We start from the raw sequence: 16,185 nt of genomic DNA, 5'->3' as shown, positions 1-16,185 counted from the left end.
CGGTTTTGATATGACTCGACGTTGTACTTTTCAGTCTCGATAATTGCGACTCGAGCTTTTGTCGGACTGGTGAGTATACTGAATTGACTCGGGGTTTGTCGATTTCCTGATCGGTCTTATCAAGCGTTTCTTGCACGTTTTTCTGCTCTCCTTTTGCACGGATATCGAAAGAAAAGATTTTCGAAGTAATTCGTTCTTGCCGCTCCATCTATCGAGTCAATTGGGATACAAGTACTTGAACTATCGAACAAAGAAAAGAGTGCTTAGAAGTCAGTCAAAAGAGGTAAACTACTTTACCAATTACCATATGTGGGAAAAGTTTCTGCAACGAAGTCAAAGTAATCCGAGTTTTGTTATTCTAGGTTATACATTATTTCAATGGAGACAAATTTGACGTTCGTGTGCACGGTTAATCGATTTCTTGTTTACACAAGGTAAGAATTTTATGGATTTTAGAAAACATCCAGAGACTGTAAAGAATTTTATGTATTCGATAAACGCTATACCAGACTATAATTTTTGTTTATCATCCTACTGGCAACGGTTTCTCGATTTATTATTTAACCTAAAAATTTTTAGATTACACAATATTTTGTCGAAAAAGCAGCTTTAAATCTATTTTGCGATAGTAAAGGGGAATGAAACTGGTAACATGTTCGATAAACTTTATAACCGATAAATTTTAAACTTAGAACTTTTTCGTATCTTTCGTAGAAGTAACGTATCCTTCAAATGACGAAATGAGGCAATTAATGAAAGACTGTAGCGAACAAATTTTCGATGTTTCTTATTTCGTTCGAACTAAACTCATTAGATCTATCCTACACGGTGTCACTCACCTTGGATTATTGAGACTTCACCGTGATTATTCGCGAATCGATCTACATTTCTAAATCGAAAAGTAACCCCGAAGTCTTTTATTGTAATCACACGGTTGAACTTTAAATTCGTCGTTCTTGTGTAAATTTCGTTGGTCGTTCGCAGCTGAATCGCGCGTCGCATTCGTTGTGAAATTATATCGCCGCATGTGACCAGAATGTTACAAAGACGGTAAAAGAAAGCGTTTCTCGCTCGGATACGGATTAGTCAGTCGAATGCGAGCGTGCGTCCCTTGAACGCGTGCCAACCTTGAGAAGCACGCTTCGCGATGATTTTTACGAACGATGATATGCGGTTTCTCTATCTATACTTCGTTATGTAACAAATAAGTTAAAAGAGTTTATAGTACACGCATTACACTTGGCCCGAATCGAACATGGCTCACATTCCTGAGAGTTTTGTCATTGATAAACGTTCCACGGCGACGCGACGTCTAACCTCGTCTCTAACTCGTCATCATTTGACACGTTGACCGTCACAGTATTTTTGAACGAGATAATTCTCGACGCAATTCTTCTCCAGACGCCAGCTACGAGATTAACTTGTCACTTTCTTTATTCTTTATGAACGAATCATTCGGTTCTTTAATGTTATGCACATTGACTTATTCTTCTTCCAAACGCTCAGTATCTATTCGTTATTTATTATACTTGTAGGTGGCGTCTGGTGAGACATTATCAGATACGAATTAATTGGTAGGTGGCGTCCAGTGAGAAATTGTCACCTACGAGTCAACTCGTAGGTGGCGTTCGGTGACAAATCGTTAGCTACGAATCAATTCGTCGGGCGTCGGTTAACACGTTAAACTCTTCGTGTTTCGCGTCTCAATTAAGAATTGATGTCTTCGATTTCATTCCAGTTTCTTCGACGACAGCTTGATGAACGACGCGAAAACCGTGTTGTCGTTTGTTTCGTGAAGGGATGCCCTCTTTAAAATGTGCATGTTCGATTCTATCCAGTCGGAAATGCCGGCGTTTCTCTACGGAAGTACGCCAGCTTGTTATTCTCCGTGCAAGGCGACGTTCTTTTGGACAGGATGATTCTCGACATGCGGTTTATCGCGGCAGTTACAAGCGGACAGAGATACAAGCGAATGAGGTACGACTTGGGGGGATTTTCAAATAAAATAATCGTTACGAGAGGTCGAGAAGAATGAGGGATACAGAACAGAAAATAATTCGAATATTTTGTGCACCGATCAAATATCTTCGTAATATTTAAATAGTGTGTCATGGGCTATAAATTATGTTTCTTAAGTTCGTCGTTCTTTTTCAACCATTACTTTCATTCGATATGAGAACATTCAAATATTCGAAGTTTATTCGTGGCATACGAACACGTATAAAATATTTGAACGATCGCAGCCTCATTCGTCATCGAATTACGGCACGATACTTATCGAACGCGAACACGATAGCAAGAGTTTTTAATTTAATTTTCTATACAGAACTACACCACGTGTCTTTTCGACCTCTCGTACGATTCAAATCGAAGCAATCTTTCGAGTTTTCTAAGTCGATAGAAAAATTATGATTTTCGTTTCCTTTCGAACGATGTCGATATCGTTCATTTTGAAGAATTCGAGATTCAAATTACCTTACTTCACGTATCGCCCACGTTACCGGATAAATCGACTGACAAGAATCGTCTTGCGAACGTGCAACCCTGTACTTACGTAATCCATTATATTGTATGTACAATGTTCTTACAATAATTCGAGCGCACCGTCGGCCGTGAACGAGAGCTTTTGGAACAGTTCTCGCACGTGATCATCGTTTTGCGTCAGCGATCCACGTCGGTCGTTGTTTACTGTCAAGGGAGTGGATGAAACGATCGTCGCAATATGTGATGCGAGAGACGTGGCGTTGATTCCATCGTTAAATCTGTCCGTCCGCGTTTCTGTACGTGCTCGTTTAGCTTCGACAGAACTTCAATGCGAGACTGATATAGAATCGAAAATATAAAACGATATTAGATTGTATCTGTAGAAAAATTCTTCGAGCCTTCAGGAAATCGGAAGATTAAGTTTCTCGAATAGTTTCTTTACTGGATAAAATTCATTTTTCGCAAATGTTTCGAGAAAACTTGCTCATTTATTTTCTCATTCTTTTCTCGACTACGTTTACTCCCCTTGAAAGTAGTAATCTCGAGTATTCAAATCGACAATTGTCCGTCTCTGTCCTTTCCGTTTACTCTGTAGAAAAATGCAATTGTATCTAATCATAGCAAGATCAACTGACCGTTTAAGATCATCCCTCCACCGTAAGTGCCATCGAACACCTCCCCTCCCTTTGTCCAACAGAGTGCGTGCGTCCGCGGGAAGTCAAGTGGTGGGGGCAGGTCTCGCTGGCCTTAAGCGGCCAATTGATCTTGCTGCGATTACCGTGGATACGTTATTTCGGAGAAAGATAACCGACGGAACCGGCCCGATTCCTACTTTCTTACTTCGCTCGAACGTTCAACCGTCACCTCCGTGCCTACCGTGCAGAACCGAGAGGGTGAAGCACGGTTTTTGATGGTGGTTCATTGTCTCGCGTCATCGAACGATAAAATAGAAGGTAGCGGAAAAAGAAAGACAAATGCGTGCAACGCGAGCAACTGACAGAGAAGTTCCCCGTCCCTGCATTGTTTCATAGAGTGAATGGAAAGAATAGCGATAGAAAACGATCATCCATTTGGAAATTACCATTTCCAGAACGAATCGACCGAAGGAAAATTCGACGAACCAAGTAGATATTAATACGGTAGAGTTACGGGTGGGGGTAGCCCATGCTCGGTGGCCTTGAGCAACCCGTCGATCTCGCTCGGACCGCGGGTCACTTTTTACGACTGATTTTACCATCTCGTCGACGCGGAACGCGAGCGGACGGATCAACGACACCGCAAGCAACTCGCTGACGTGCGACCAATCGCGAACGGCGGACGATTCGAAAGCTGGCCAGTCCGACGGCACACGTTGACCGCGGTTGACGGCGGTCTCTTAATTCTCTCGGTAGAAACTCGTTAACGTGGCGTACCCAGCGCGCCCCAGTGCTCGGCGGTGGGTCATGCGTAGTGCGGATAGGTGCCCAGATGAGGCGGCACATGGCCGGAGGCCGTGTGGTGACCCGCGTACAGGTTAGCACCCGGACTCGTGGACCAGTAGCTGGACGCTGATTGGAAGAGGCCACCCGGAACGGAGACCGACACCGAGGCGGCCGGCGGCGGCATGAGGTTCAGCTTGGCGTGCCCGTAGCCAGACATGAACAGCTCGCTTTGGTATTTGTACGCGGCCGGGTCCGCCGCCGCGGGCTGCGTCGCCGCGGCCAGGCCCTGGAAGTCGAACTTGTACGCATACCTCTTCCCGTGGACCTTCGTCATGATGTTCTTGTCGTAATAGTACCTGCAAGCAGAGGAAAAGCTGCTGGTTGCACAGCGGTGACACGATCGCGCGAGCTCCCCGCGGAGCTCGAACGCGGAGCGACTCCTCGTTAAAAATTCGGACCTCCACCTCGATAAAAGTTTCGAGATCACCGGTCACGTTTTCACGACGCGTTCGAGCGTTGGCTCGAGAGCATCGATAGCGCGCACAGGAGAGAACGAATTTAATTTACGAACGAAAATTTATGTTTTTACGTTTGTCCTTTTGTATCCAAGCGAGAGTATCGGTAATGGACCCGGTGAGACTTTCGCGAGAAGAATGGGTACAGATACGATATTCTTCGGGAAATTTTTAATTTCATGTACATTCGTAAGGTTTTTTTTTTTAAAAAAGATTCGTATTGGGTATGGTTGAAAATAATCCGAGTATGGTCGTGTTTGTACTCATTTTCATCGGGAGAACTTCGCCAACGTATTAACAATACTCTCGTGGATGTATAATAAAAAAATATTATTCACGGAATAATGATTTCCGGACTGAATATATTTTCGGTTAAATTACACCGCGTTTCGCTCAAGTTTCCGTATTGAAAATCAGCGGTTATTCGAATAAATTTCGATATCTTCGTGCATCCCCCTGTAAATAGGACAGCGTTCGTTGGAGTAGTGGCTCAAATTCAAAGAAATCTTTCTCCACTTCGACGCGACTCCTCCGTCCGAATCGATACCGTCCAAAAAGGAGAAAAGCGATACGTAAAAATCGCGTAACAGTTCCATCTTTAAGTTACTCTGAAAAAAAGAAAAAAAAAAAAAAAAAATTGGCACCATCGGCCAAACCGATACACACCCGCGACAAAGGTTGTCGACGCGCCAACAAGAGTTCGTTTAACGTGTATCGCCGCCCGTACGTTTCGAAACTCGGTAAAAAGTTCCAAAGCCCGGTAAATCGCGGCATAATATAAACATCGCGGCTACGAAGCTTTCGTTTTATTTGCGGCCGAACGGAGGTGAACCCCAAACCTCTCCCCCGGCCGTTTCCAGTTTCTTTCTACATTTTTTCCCACCGTTTCGTTTCTCCGCGGTTTCGCGCGCGGTAAGATACGATCGGGCCAGACCACGCGGGCTCCGTTTCAGCAGTAAACTCGCGATTTACGAAGCCGGGAGCGCAGCGGTAGCTCGCGAAATGGCCGCGGCCGTAAAAAGCGTGCGCGCGCATGCGCACCCGCGCTCCGGTGAGTTGGCTCCGGTGCGCCGGGAGTCTTATTTAATAAATTCGATTCGCTCAGCGCCGATAACGACGGGCCGCTTCCGCGGCGGCGGAAACGTGGCTTTTTTCATCGAGTTACGGTTGCGAGCGCGCCCTCGTCGCGACGTTCGAACTTCTCCGCGGTGGCGGCGGCGTCGTCGTCGTCGGTTGCAGAAGAACGAACGGATGGAGGGGGAGGGACCGAGGAGCGAGCAGTCGCGTAATATAATCAGTCGATCTGATCGAAAAATAATAGCCGCGTCTGCCGTCGGTCTGACTGTCGGTGATTGAAATTTCTCTCTCTCCCCCCACCTCCCTTCCTTCGGTCCCCGCTTCACCGCTCAACGTTCGCTCCCGCGCGACGAACGAATTTACTTTCTCTCCGGATCTTCGATACGGACGTTTACCCATTAAATGTTGGACGTTTGATGGATTTTTCTGCTCCTTTCTCTCGATTTTCTTTATCACTTTCGCGAACAGCGAAGAGGGGGAGCACCGTGCTCGCGGTGAATCGCGTACGTTTTTTCCAGTCGCGATATATGTACAGTTCGCGGTCGAGAAGAATGCCGACGGATTCTTTCCGCGATTGCGGCCGAACGGTCGAACGGATTTGGACGAAACTTTGTATTCGGGTTTCGTACGTTCGGCTCGATATTTGGTTCGATTTTCGGCAAAATCGACCCACGGACAACCACCCTTGTCTCTTGACTATTTTTTGGTTTTTACGATACGCGTATTGTTCGTACGATTTTTTAAAAATGTCTCGAACGAATCTCGAAGAGTTAGGTAAAGTTTCTCTTTTTTCTTTTTTATCATCAGAGAATTTTTCAATTGAATATTCCTCGATCTTTCGATGGAACTGTGCAAACTAACAATTTTACTTTCTACCGTTTCGAGGTACACATTTTTCGTCATACTATTTCGAATAATCGTTTCGGTGGAGGGAATGTATAACATGTATTGTTATATATTTTCTTTTCAAACGAACGCTCACGATCGAACGAAATGCACTTTTCATGGTGGTCGCGTTCCCAATCGACGACTAAAGGATACGGAGCGTCACTTACCTCAAAGCCCTCGACAATTTGTCATAATTCATGTTAGGCTTGGACTTCCTTTCGCCCCAGCGTCTCGCCACCTCGTCGGGGTCAGTCAACTTAAATTCGCCATTGGTTCCTTCCCACGTAATGCACGCAGCGTTACTCGAGTCCGACAGTAGCTCGAGCAAGAATTGCCATAGTTGAATCTGACCGGAACCGGAGCTCGCGAGACGACTGCTCGTCGCTCCGAACATTTGGTACGGATCTGAAAAATCAGCGTGCAAATCAGCGTGTATTAATCACGCCTCGAACGTTCTTCATTGACGTTTCAATTTTCTAAACTCGATGCACTCGATGCACTCGATGCACTCGATGCACTCGATGCAGTCGATGCATTCTAAAAACGAGTTCAGGCGAGGTTTCCTTACAAAAGAAGCAAAAGAAAAGTTAACTCGAGTACAAATTATATTATTTTTCACTTTTAATGTACTTAACTATTATATAAGTATACCTATCGGTTACAATCTAGTCTTGAACGACTTTTGGTGATTCTTCATTGCAAAAGAGGCGAAAGGAACGGTAAATTAATTAGAAAATTAATTCGAGGATTACCAAATAAATTACAAATACACTCTTCGGGGGTACTCCACCCTGTGTAATCCATTTCAGTTTCGAGAGTTCGCCTAAATCGATGCATTCTCATCGGTACCAGTACAAACTGAGAATTCTTGTTCAACGTAAAAAAAAAAACACCGAAAAAACGTGCAATTTGCTCAAAATTTCTCGCTCAGGTGATCAGAATCGTCCCTCTTTCACCACCCACCCCCACCCCCCAACCCCCAGCGAGGAATTTATCCGGCGCAACGACAACTTCAACGATCGATAAACCGTTCCAGAGACGAGCAAACCAATCTAATTTACAAACAGCAATCACCGTGCGATTTTTGTATCCGTGTCGAGTGATAATTTTTTTCCCCCTTTTTTTTCTATGCAATTTATGTTTCTCTAAGTTCTTATTTCCCTGACGAGGATCGCCGTCGCTTCGAGATTAAACGATTTCGGGGGGAGGGCACGAAAACGTTGGAATCAACCGACGAGGTTTGTTCTCGCGTGTTACACGTTCCCGGAAACGCGGAAAATCGAATGCGTAATCTCTCATTTTCTTCTTCTTTTTTTTCCATCGCCTTTTTTTCTTCATTTTTTTTTCCTTCGCGTTTCCCCTTCTCGAACATATACCTATCCATTACACGGTTGTTTCCCCAGCGTTCCCTGTATCGCCCTTTAAAAGCCTTACAATGCGTCATCACCGTCGTTCGCTACTGCTCAGACCTGGAGTGCCCTACAACCGTACAAAAGGATATAATCGCAACCCTACAATAGAATGGAAGTTCGTTTGGATCATAATAATTTCAATTGAAGGAACGAGCGACGGAGTGGTTCAAAGGGCGTGCACGGAATGTCTTCCGAGAGAGCGAGCCACTGCGAAACTGAGCATCGCGTTTTTTATCCGGGCGTGCGCCAGATTTGTAAAAATATGCCCGCCGTGCGACAGATGCCGTGAACAATTCTACACAGAGACGAATCCACTCCTTCCTGTGGACCCTGAGCGGTTATTATTGTTCGTTTAGCGTCCGCGAACCATTCCGGGGCCAAGTTTTCACGTGGATTCGGTTGCGAAATCATTTTTACGATTTATTTTCATTCGAGTACGAAAGTACCAGTCGGTGGTTACGAGGTTGAAATTGGAACGAGTGTTAGAATACGTAGAATAATGGAAGAGAATTTTTGTAAATGGATAATCGAGTTTTGTATTATTTTTTTAAAGTTGTATCAATTTTGATAGCGTACAATTACGGTTGGTGCTCGAGTAATGGGAATACGATGGATAATCTTTCTTTAGAATTGAAATCATTTTTACTCGGAATAATGCTAAACGAACAACGAGAGTAACCGGGAATTGTTCAACTGTTATTGGAAAAGGAAAGTAAAAAGAAAATTGCGAAAAAGGGAAATTTTTACAGGGGAAAGAGATTTTGTCGTTAAATTGTTGATTCGAAGTATCTGTACACTGACGTTTCTCGTAGAATCTACTCTCGTTGAATATATGTATTGTCGAAACTCGAGAAGAATGCACTCGGTGGAAACTCGAATTTGACAGTCAGAACTCTTGGAGAAACCCAACAGAATTGCTATTGTGTATTTCACGTTCTAAACTTTTCCTTGTGCGGTGAACATCAGTCGAATGCAGTTTTTGGAATTGTATAGTCGAAACTCGAAAAGAATGCACTCGGTGGAAACTCGAATTTAACAATCGGAATTCTTCTAGAAACTCAACAGTATTGCTGTCGGGAAAACGTATTTTACGTTCGAAACTTTTCCTTGCATAATGAATATCAATCGAATGCATACTTTGGAACTGTATAGTCAAAACCCGAAAAGAATGCACTCGGTCGAAACTCGAATTTAACAATCAGAACTCTTGGAGAAACCCAATAGAAGTGCTATCGCGTATTTCACGTTCGAAACTATTCCTCTTACGATGAACATCGGTCGAAAGCATTCTTTGGAACTGTATAGTCGAAACTCGAAAAGAATGCACTCGGTCGAAACTCGAATTTAACAATCGGAATTCTTCTAGAAACCTAACAGAATTGCTATCGCGTATTTCACGTTTGAAACTATTCCTCTTACGATGAATATCGATCGAATGCATTCTTTGAAACTGCTCACAGTACACGGAGCTCGTCACGAGTTGGGAGAAACGCGGAAACGATTCCACATCTTGTTCAATGGGATTTGGTCGACGACTCGGTTCGGCTTGACTCGTTTCAACCGAAATTCTTCTTTCTGTAACCTACTCTCCCCCCCCCCCCCCCCCCTCCCAAGAAGGAAGCAGCTGGTAACTTCGAGAACGAAGAACAATAGCGGAAACGGAAGAAGTAAAAGATCCGAGGGAAATTTCAACCTCGACTGGCTCAAGACGTCTCCCATAAAAATACATTTTGTCGATTATCGAGGGGGTTTCAGGGGGGGGGGGACGTATATACTACGGAGGGGGATGACCGGGTGAATTGTTCGGACCTCAAAGGTCGTTTCGCCCGATGAATCCCCCGAAATGCGTGGCGCAGTGATCGCCTTTCGATCGAACAGTAATTCACTTACAAGTTAATAATGGGAAGGGGCGCGGTACACCCATTTATCTGTCGAACGAGGGAACCGGAATCGCAGACAGAAATACTGAAACGCCACCGAGTTCCTCCGGTTCGAAACTTCTGTCGAAAGAAAATGGGAAAACTCGATGGATACCACTGACCCTGTTCCGACTTTTACAATTTACCTCCTCTGAGAGTCCAACCTAACGTCCCTCCCCCTCCCCTCCTACGCGCACGATTATACGATCGCGATGAAAATTTACTCGAATTTGCATGGGATCGTGGCCTCCGTGAACTTTGTTATTCACCCTTTATTTTATGCAAATGTCCAAGCTGACCGATGGTAAATTTTCGATCGTGATCCGATAACGATATAGCGGGTGAAAAATGGAGCGTACCCCCCCTCCCCCACCACTCCGCCTTCTCTTGGACTCGGTTGAAAATTTTCTGGTTTTTCGTATGCATTGTATTTTTTTTGCAAATTTTGGTTCAGTCATTGTGAAAGATTTTGCAAAGCAGAGAGTAACTTATTAGAAATTTCCACTTTGTCGACAATATGAGAGATTGTTGTACGATTGGTGTGTAATTGAGGTTAGGTTTTAATTATCTATAATATATTTTATCTTTTACAAATTTAATTTACGTTATCGTGAAAGATTTCGCGAAGCAGAGAGTAACTTATTAGAAATTTCCACTTTCTCGACAATATGAGAGATTGTTGTACGATTTGTGTGTAATTGAGGTTAGGTTTCAATCATCTGTAATATATTTTATTTTTTATAAATTTAATTTACGTTATCGTCAAAGATTTTGCGAAGCAGAGAGTAACTTATTAGAAATTTCTATTTTCTCGACAATATGAAAGATCGTTGTACGATTGGTGTGTAATTGAGGTTAGGTTGTAACAACAGCGTGAAAGTTGCATATTTTTCTCTTGCGTGAAATATGTTACTCGTTTGATTCGATTTTCTACGACATATTTTATCCATAAGTAGTAATTTCGAATCGATTGAACTAATCGTCGGATTTTGCGCTCAAATTTTTAATACACATAATGGTAGGGACGAAAGCGTGGAGGCCATTTCTCGGAGCACTTATTTAAAGCTATTGATCAGTCGCAAGGAGTAATTTTTGGGCGTGGCGGTAAAAAGTCGAGCTTGAAACGAGGGGGTTTGCGTGATTAGTGACGAACGTAATAATCGTGAAGGTCATTCCGTGCAATTGCTTTGGCAAAATTGCTGTCGATTGTGTCACGCACGAGCGCCTACTTCTCTATAGCGTGTGATAATTTTTTAAACCTGCGGACACCCTTCATTATCTTCCTAATAGCGTGATAATCAACGCATTATTCTCATAGGTGTTGAATATTCAATTTTTTATTCTCGTGGATCCAATTTCTGCGGAATATTCATTAAAGACTCTTTTTATTTTATTTATAATCTATCATCACTGGGCGTACGGCGAAAATATTTATTTAGAAGTTTAACCCTGTCTCCAACATAGATTAACACTATAGTGGCCATTTACGTTATTGTGGCCGTAATTTATAAATTTAGAATTAATTAATTTTACGCGTCGATTTCAATGGTGAATTATTTTTCACTTTATCGTTACTTCATTTTTCACTTTCACAAATATATTGACAATCGAGAGGCTATACTCTGTAGTTTGTTCTTATTATAAGGCCAGTAAAGTGTTAAAAAAGGTGTAGTGCTTTAACTTCTCAAAAATATCTACCTACTACATACCAGGCTGCCTGAGGTGGGTGTGCGTGTCCAATGCTGACTTGGATAGGCTGCTTCCGTAACCTAGAAAAGAATAGATACAAAATTATGCGTTGCATCGTTTTGCGTCACGTTCTTTTGTAAATATCGTTTAAACGTCACTACATTTAACTGTCAATCGGCGCTTTGCGTTACTGTATCATTCCTAGAATTATTTCCCTCTAAGATCAAACACTACCCAGAACCCAACATTTGTGTTACAAATATCGAATTTCCATCGACCCTTAAAATGAAGTAATGTCTCCGTTATTGATTATAAAATTTAATTTTGCATAATTCCCGTTACAGAGAGTCTCCGTTAACGTACCAGTACCATAAGCCCACCTCAAACATTAATACACACCATCAAACATCACTTCAAACCCAATCACTGTTTCAAACATCGACTCCGAATTAACTCTTAAAATAAGGTAACATCTTTCTCGTGAACTATAGTAGTTTCCCCTTCTAACAAAATATAATTTCGTAAAATTCTCTGTATTAACGCACCAATATCATAAGCCCCCCTCAAACATTAATATACACCATTAAACATCGCTCCAAACCCAATCACTGTTCCAAACATCGACTCTGAATTAACCCTTAAGATAAGCTAACATCTTCCTCGTGAACTACAGTAGTTTCCCCTTCTAACAAAATATAATTTCGTAAAATTCTCTGTATTAACGCACCAGTATCATAAACCCACCTCGAACATCAATACACACCATCAAACATCGACTTCGAAGTAACCCTTAAAATAAAATAACATCTTCCTCGCAAACTACACTAGTTTCCCCTCCTAACAAAATATAATTTCGTAAAATTCTCCGTATTAACGCACCAGTATCATAAGCCCCCCTCAAACATTAATACACACCGTCAAACATCGCTCCAACTCCTCAAAATAAGCTAAAATCCTCCTCGCGATCTCCACTAGTTTCCCCTTCCAACAAACTTCAATTTCGTAAAATTCCTTGTATCGACCCCAAACATTAATACACACGGTCAAACATCGCTCCAAACCCAATAATCGTCAGAAACATCGTCTCCAGATCAACCCTAAAAATGACCAGTTAATATCTTCCTCATCCACCGTGACAATTTCCCTGTTCACCCGGGAAAATTCAATCTCGCGGAATCCCACGTCACAGAGAGGCCCCCCGGTTTAATGTTCGATCGCGTATCGGTACCGAGAGCCCACCTCAAACATTAATTTGCACGATCAAACACCATTTAGAATCCATTACCGTGTGACAAACACCGTGCCCGCTCGCTCGAAGGCGGCCCGTTCTAATTATTCCGAGCTGGAAATTTCCAGGTTTAATTCCCGCCAACGCGAATTCAAGGTACGCGGTACGGCCACCGATCGGCGAACAGCCAGTATTCCCATGGAAAATCGCCGGTCCGTCGTAGATGAAAAAGTACAAGCTCGGTCGGGCGTTAGAATCCGTTAGAGAGGATTTTCGTGTAGGCAAACACGGGGGTCTGAGTGCTCCGTATACGTTTCTCCCCGGTTCCCGTTCCATCGACATTTCGTTGCTTTCCTCCGCCTTATCAGCCCTGGCTCCTCTTCGCGTGTACGTGTGAGCCGGCTACGGGTAACCGTAGCCCAACGGTCACGTTCGCACGAGTGTGCAATCTGTTTAAGGCACAATGCCCCTTAATTTCGCCTCGTTATATGCTCTCGTTACGGGAAATCCCTTCTGTCGTCCGGTGTCGCGCTATCGGTTTGATCTTTTGCCCTCCAACGTGGCCGACGGGACCGGTAATCGTTCCGCGATTGGTGCAATTTTTCGAAAAAAATTCCTCCTCGAAATCGGAACGATCCTTTTTTACCTTTCAGCGATTAAAACCGGTAGTCCCGGGCGTTTCGTGGGAATTCACGTAGCGATGGTATCGTTACCGGTAGCTGGAGTCAGGCAGAGCTGAGAGAAGACAATTTACATCACGAGTAGGAGTGTAACTATAGTTTCACGTTTTTATGGAAATGTTAGCTGGTACGGTTAGAGGTTTTAAATTGACCGACGTTGAAAGGGGACTAGTATTTCAGCTGGAATCTAAATTAGATCCAAGGGAAGGTTATCAAAGTTGTAGTTTCACGTTTTTGTAGAAATCTATGGAGTGTAGGTAACATCGTTCCTATTGAGGTTCTAAATTAAGTGGAGCTTAGAGAAGGTTCTTCGTACACACTGAAAAAGTATCGTCACGGGTTTCTATAGAAATCTCTGCGACAAGTTACGCCACTGTATGTAGTTTGAAATCAACCAGAACCTCGAGAGTTCATTTTCTTTGGGATCGAAGACTCCTTTCAGCTCGATCAACATTTTAGGTACTCTTATCTACTCTTATTCTTCCTCAGAAGAATAATGTTTTCTTCCTTAGAAGAAAATTTATGTAAATACCACAAAATATAAATAAAACGATAATTCTCATAGATACTTGGCACTTGTATATACATACATACACGTATACGTATATACTTCCAAGGATTTATAAATTACAATTTCCTAAAATTCAGAATCGATCAGAAATGATCCTCTCCTCGACCTGAGAAAACACTCTCCACGATTGGAACTCGATGCTCGCAAATCGAAAACGTTGCACAGTCGATGCAACGATGGAATTGCCATACTCGCTCTCTGCATACTGATGGAAGCACACTGACGTGCCACACCGAGTCCCGAGCGAACGAATTCTGTTCTTCTTCTTCAGTTGTCTCCGTGCATCTCTGGAATTCTGCAGTCAGAGCGTACAGGGTGAGAGGTGAGGAGGGGCAGATGCCACCTCTAAATAGCAGTTGGTGTCCGCTGTGTTAAACAATTTGATTTCGTCTCTGATTGGGACGCGGGACAGCCTTGGCCGAGGGCGAGGCGACGCCTGGCGTCCGGGTCGTGGGGTCCGCCGCAATCAGTGCCGCCGCGGGGCTACGACGCAGCGTCCTTTGTCCGCGTCAGAAGGCAACCGTGATAACACCGAATCCCGATGTGCCTGAATCTAAACTTCGTCCCTCGTATGCGCGTGACTTGGCGATCCGCAATACTTCTTCAACCGTTCCCGGTACAAAGCTGTTCGTACAAAAGTGTACAATAGAATCGGCAAAGTAACGAAGAGGCTTTAACAGTGGCTCCGTCGGGTCGTTCTGAACTAAAAATGTTACACACACTGTAGGTCTATCTCTGTCCGTTGTCGAGATAAGCTTGTTGCTTTAGCTGTGGACGTTCTGGCTATTAACGAGGACGTGGGTCTGCGATGACCAGTGTACCGAAACGGGGGCACCTGGTATGTATAGGTGCATTGGTATCAATTAATCCGATCGAGAAGTCACGTCTTCAATCCCGATGTCCCAAGACCTAGCTCACCGTATCTCCGAACCACGTACTCGAGGACCATCACCGACCGATTCGATGATATTACACAGACCTACCGAGCGGATAGGTACCGTAGGATCCGTACTAAATGACACTCAGCAACCCCCTGTGTCACGGTCTACCGCACTGAAGGCAACCTCTCACCTGCTGAAGTCTCATTTGCATTGTTTCCCAGCTGCTCCAGCCGTGCACGTCAACCGCTCCGAGAAAAACAACTCGGGTACCTGTCTGGCTCGGTAATGTCCGTACGAGCACCTCTCAAGAACACGGTACAATCTTTCTAGATCGTTCTCTCGAGGATCTCTGTTCTCGGTGGCTCGAGCCAGTCATCCACGTGGACAAGGAGCGATTTAGTGGACAACGTATCACCGTTTCGTCGTCCAAGTGGCGATGGTTCGAAGGTCAGTTGCGCGGGGATCGACGATTGCGTTCGCGATGGGATGCATGCATGCACGCATGCATACATACGTCAGACGTCACGTCACCTCGAATAGACGTGGTCCCATTGTCGCGCGTCTATCTGCGCATTCACGAGCAATTACTTGGGGCGGGGTAATCCCGTTAGACGGCGTGCAGCTTCCTCGGGGGAGGATCAAAGGACCCGCTATTCCGAGCTGCTGCACTCTTTGGCTGTTTCAGCCGCGTACAATGCTACTCGGCAGGGACGCACAGGGGGCGGACCTCGTTGTTCGACGACTTGGAGAAACTTTGGGCGACTTCCAAACGCGTACCTATTGATGGAAGATAGAAGGACGAGGCCAGGAAGGAATAGTGTCTTACTCGAAAAAATTAGTCGGCGCTATTCACATTCTACTTAGCTTTGCTAATACATTTTCCTCGAGTCGAAACTGATCTTTCTTTCTACAATAGATGCTCTAAATGTATTCATGGGAGATTGAGAGATCAGATCAGGAGAAAGTCGAGAGTTGTGTCGAAAAGATCATTCGACAATGTTTATGTTCTTCTTAGCTTTGGTAATCCATTTTCCTTGAGTCGAAACTTTCTTCCTACAATAGATGCTTTAAATGTATTCATGGAAGATAGAGAGATCAGAACAAGAGAAAGTCGAAAGTTGTATCGAAAAGATCATTCGACACTGTTTATGGTAACTCACTCTTCTTAGTCCAGAATCAGTTTTTATTTCTCCTCGTAATACATCGTCCAAACGTATATCTATTCATTGGAGAAAGAAAAATCACACCAGGAAGGAATTGAAAGTTGTATCGAGAAGATCACTCGACACTGTTTATGTTCTTCTTAGCTGTGGTAATCCATTTTCCTCGAGTCGAAATTGATCTTTGTTTCTTCCTACAATAGATGTTCCAAATGTATTCATGGGAAATAGAGAGATCAAACCAGGAGGAAATCAAGAGT

The 16,185-nt window shown here is 43.8% G+C and overlaps 2 protein-coding genes across 9 annotated transcripts in view; one reads left to right on the top strand and one right to left on the bottom strand.

The window, feature by feature from the left end:
- Positions 1 to 314: 314 nt before the first annotated feature.
- The window catches only part of LOC143148721 (uncharacterized), a 77,340-nt gene continuing 61,469 nt past the window's right edge, over positions 315 to 16,185 (top strand). For 5 of the 7 annotated variants that reach the window (XR_012992578.1, XR_012992580.1, XR_012992579.1 and 2 more), the window contains exons 1-2: positions 319 to 434; positions 1,739 to 1,977. Coding sequence is in view for 4 of the 7 variants with exons in the window: in XM_076315342.1 (XP_076171457.1) it covers positions 1,801 to 1,977 (177 nt within the window). In the remaining 3 variants the exon portion in view is untranslated. Of the gene's footprint in view, positions 435 to 1,738; positions 1,978 to 3,574; positions 5,380 to 16,185 lie in introns of those variants that run through there. The other 2 variants (XM_076315343.1, XM_076315341.1) reach the window with 2 other exon arrangements.
- Positions 3,925 to 16,185, bottom strand: part of Ets65a (DNA-binding protein D-ETS-3) — a 79,162-nt gene continuing 66,901 nt past the window's right edge. For both annotated transcript variants that reach the window (XM_076315336.1, XM_076315337.1), the window contains 3 exons: positions 11,426 to 11,485; positions 6,553 to 6,790; positions 3,925 to 4,261 (listed from right to left, as the gene is read on the bottom strand). In XM_076315336.1, coding sequence (XP_076171451.1) covers positions 3,925 to 4,261; positions 6,553 to 6,790; positions 11,426 to 11,485 — 635 coding nt within the window. The remainder of the gene's footprint in view (positions 4,262 to 6,552; positions 6,791 to 11,425; positions 11,486 to 16,185) is intronic.

This window comes from Ptiloglossa arizonensis, chromosome 6 (assembly GCF_051014685.1).
Source record: "Ptiloglossa arizonensis isolate GNS036 chromosome 6, iyPtiAriz1_principal, whole genome shotgun sequence".
Classification (NCBI taxonomy): domain Eukaryota; kingdom Metazoa; phylum Arthropoda; class Insecta; order Hymenoptera; family Colletidae; genus Ptiloglossa; species Ptiloglossa arizonensis.
This window is presented reverse-complemented; position numbering and strand designations above follow the sequence as displayed.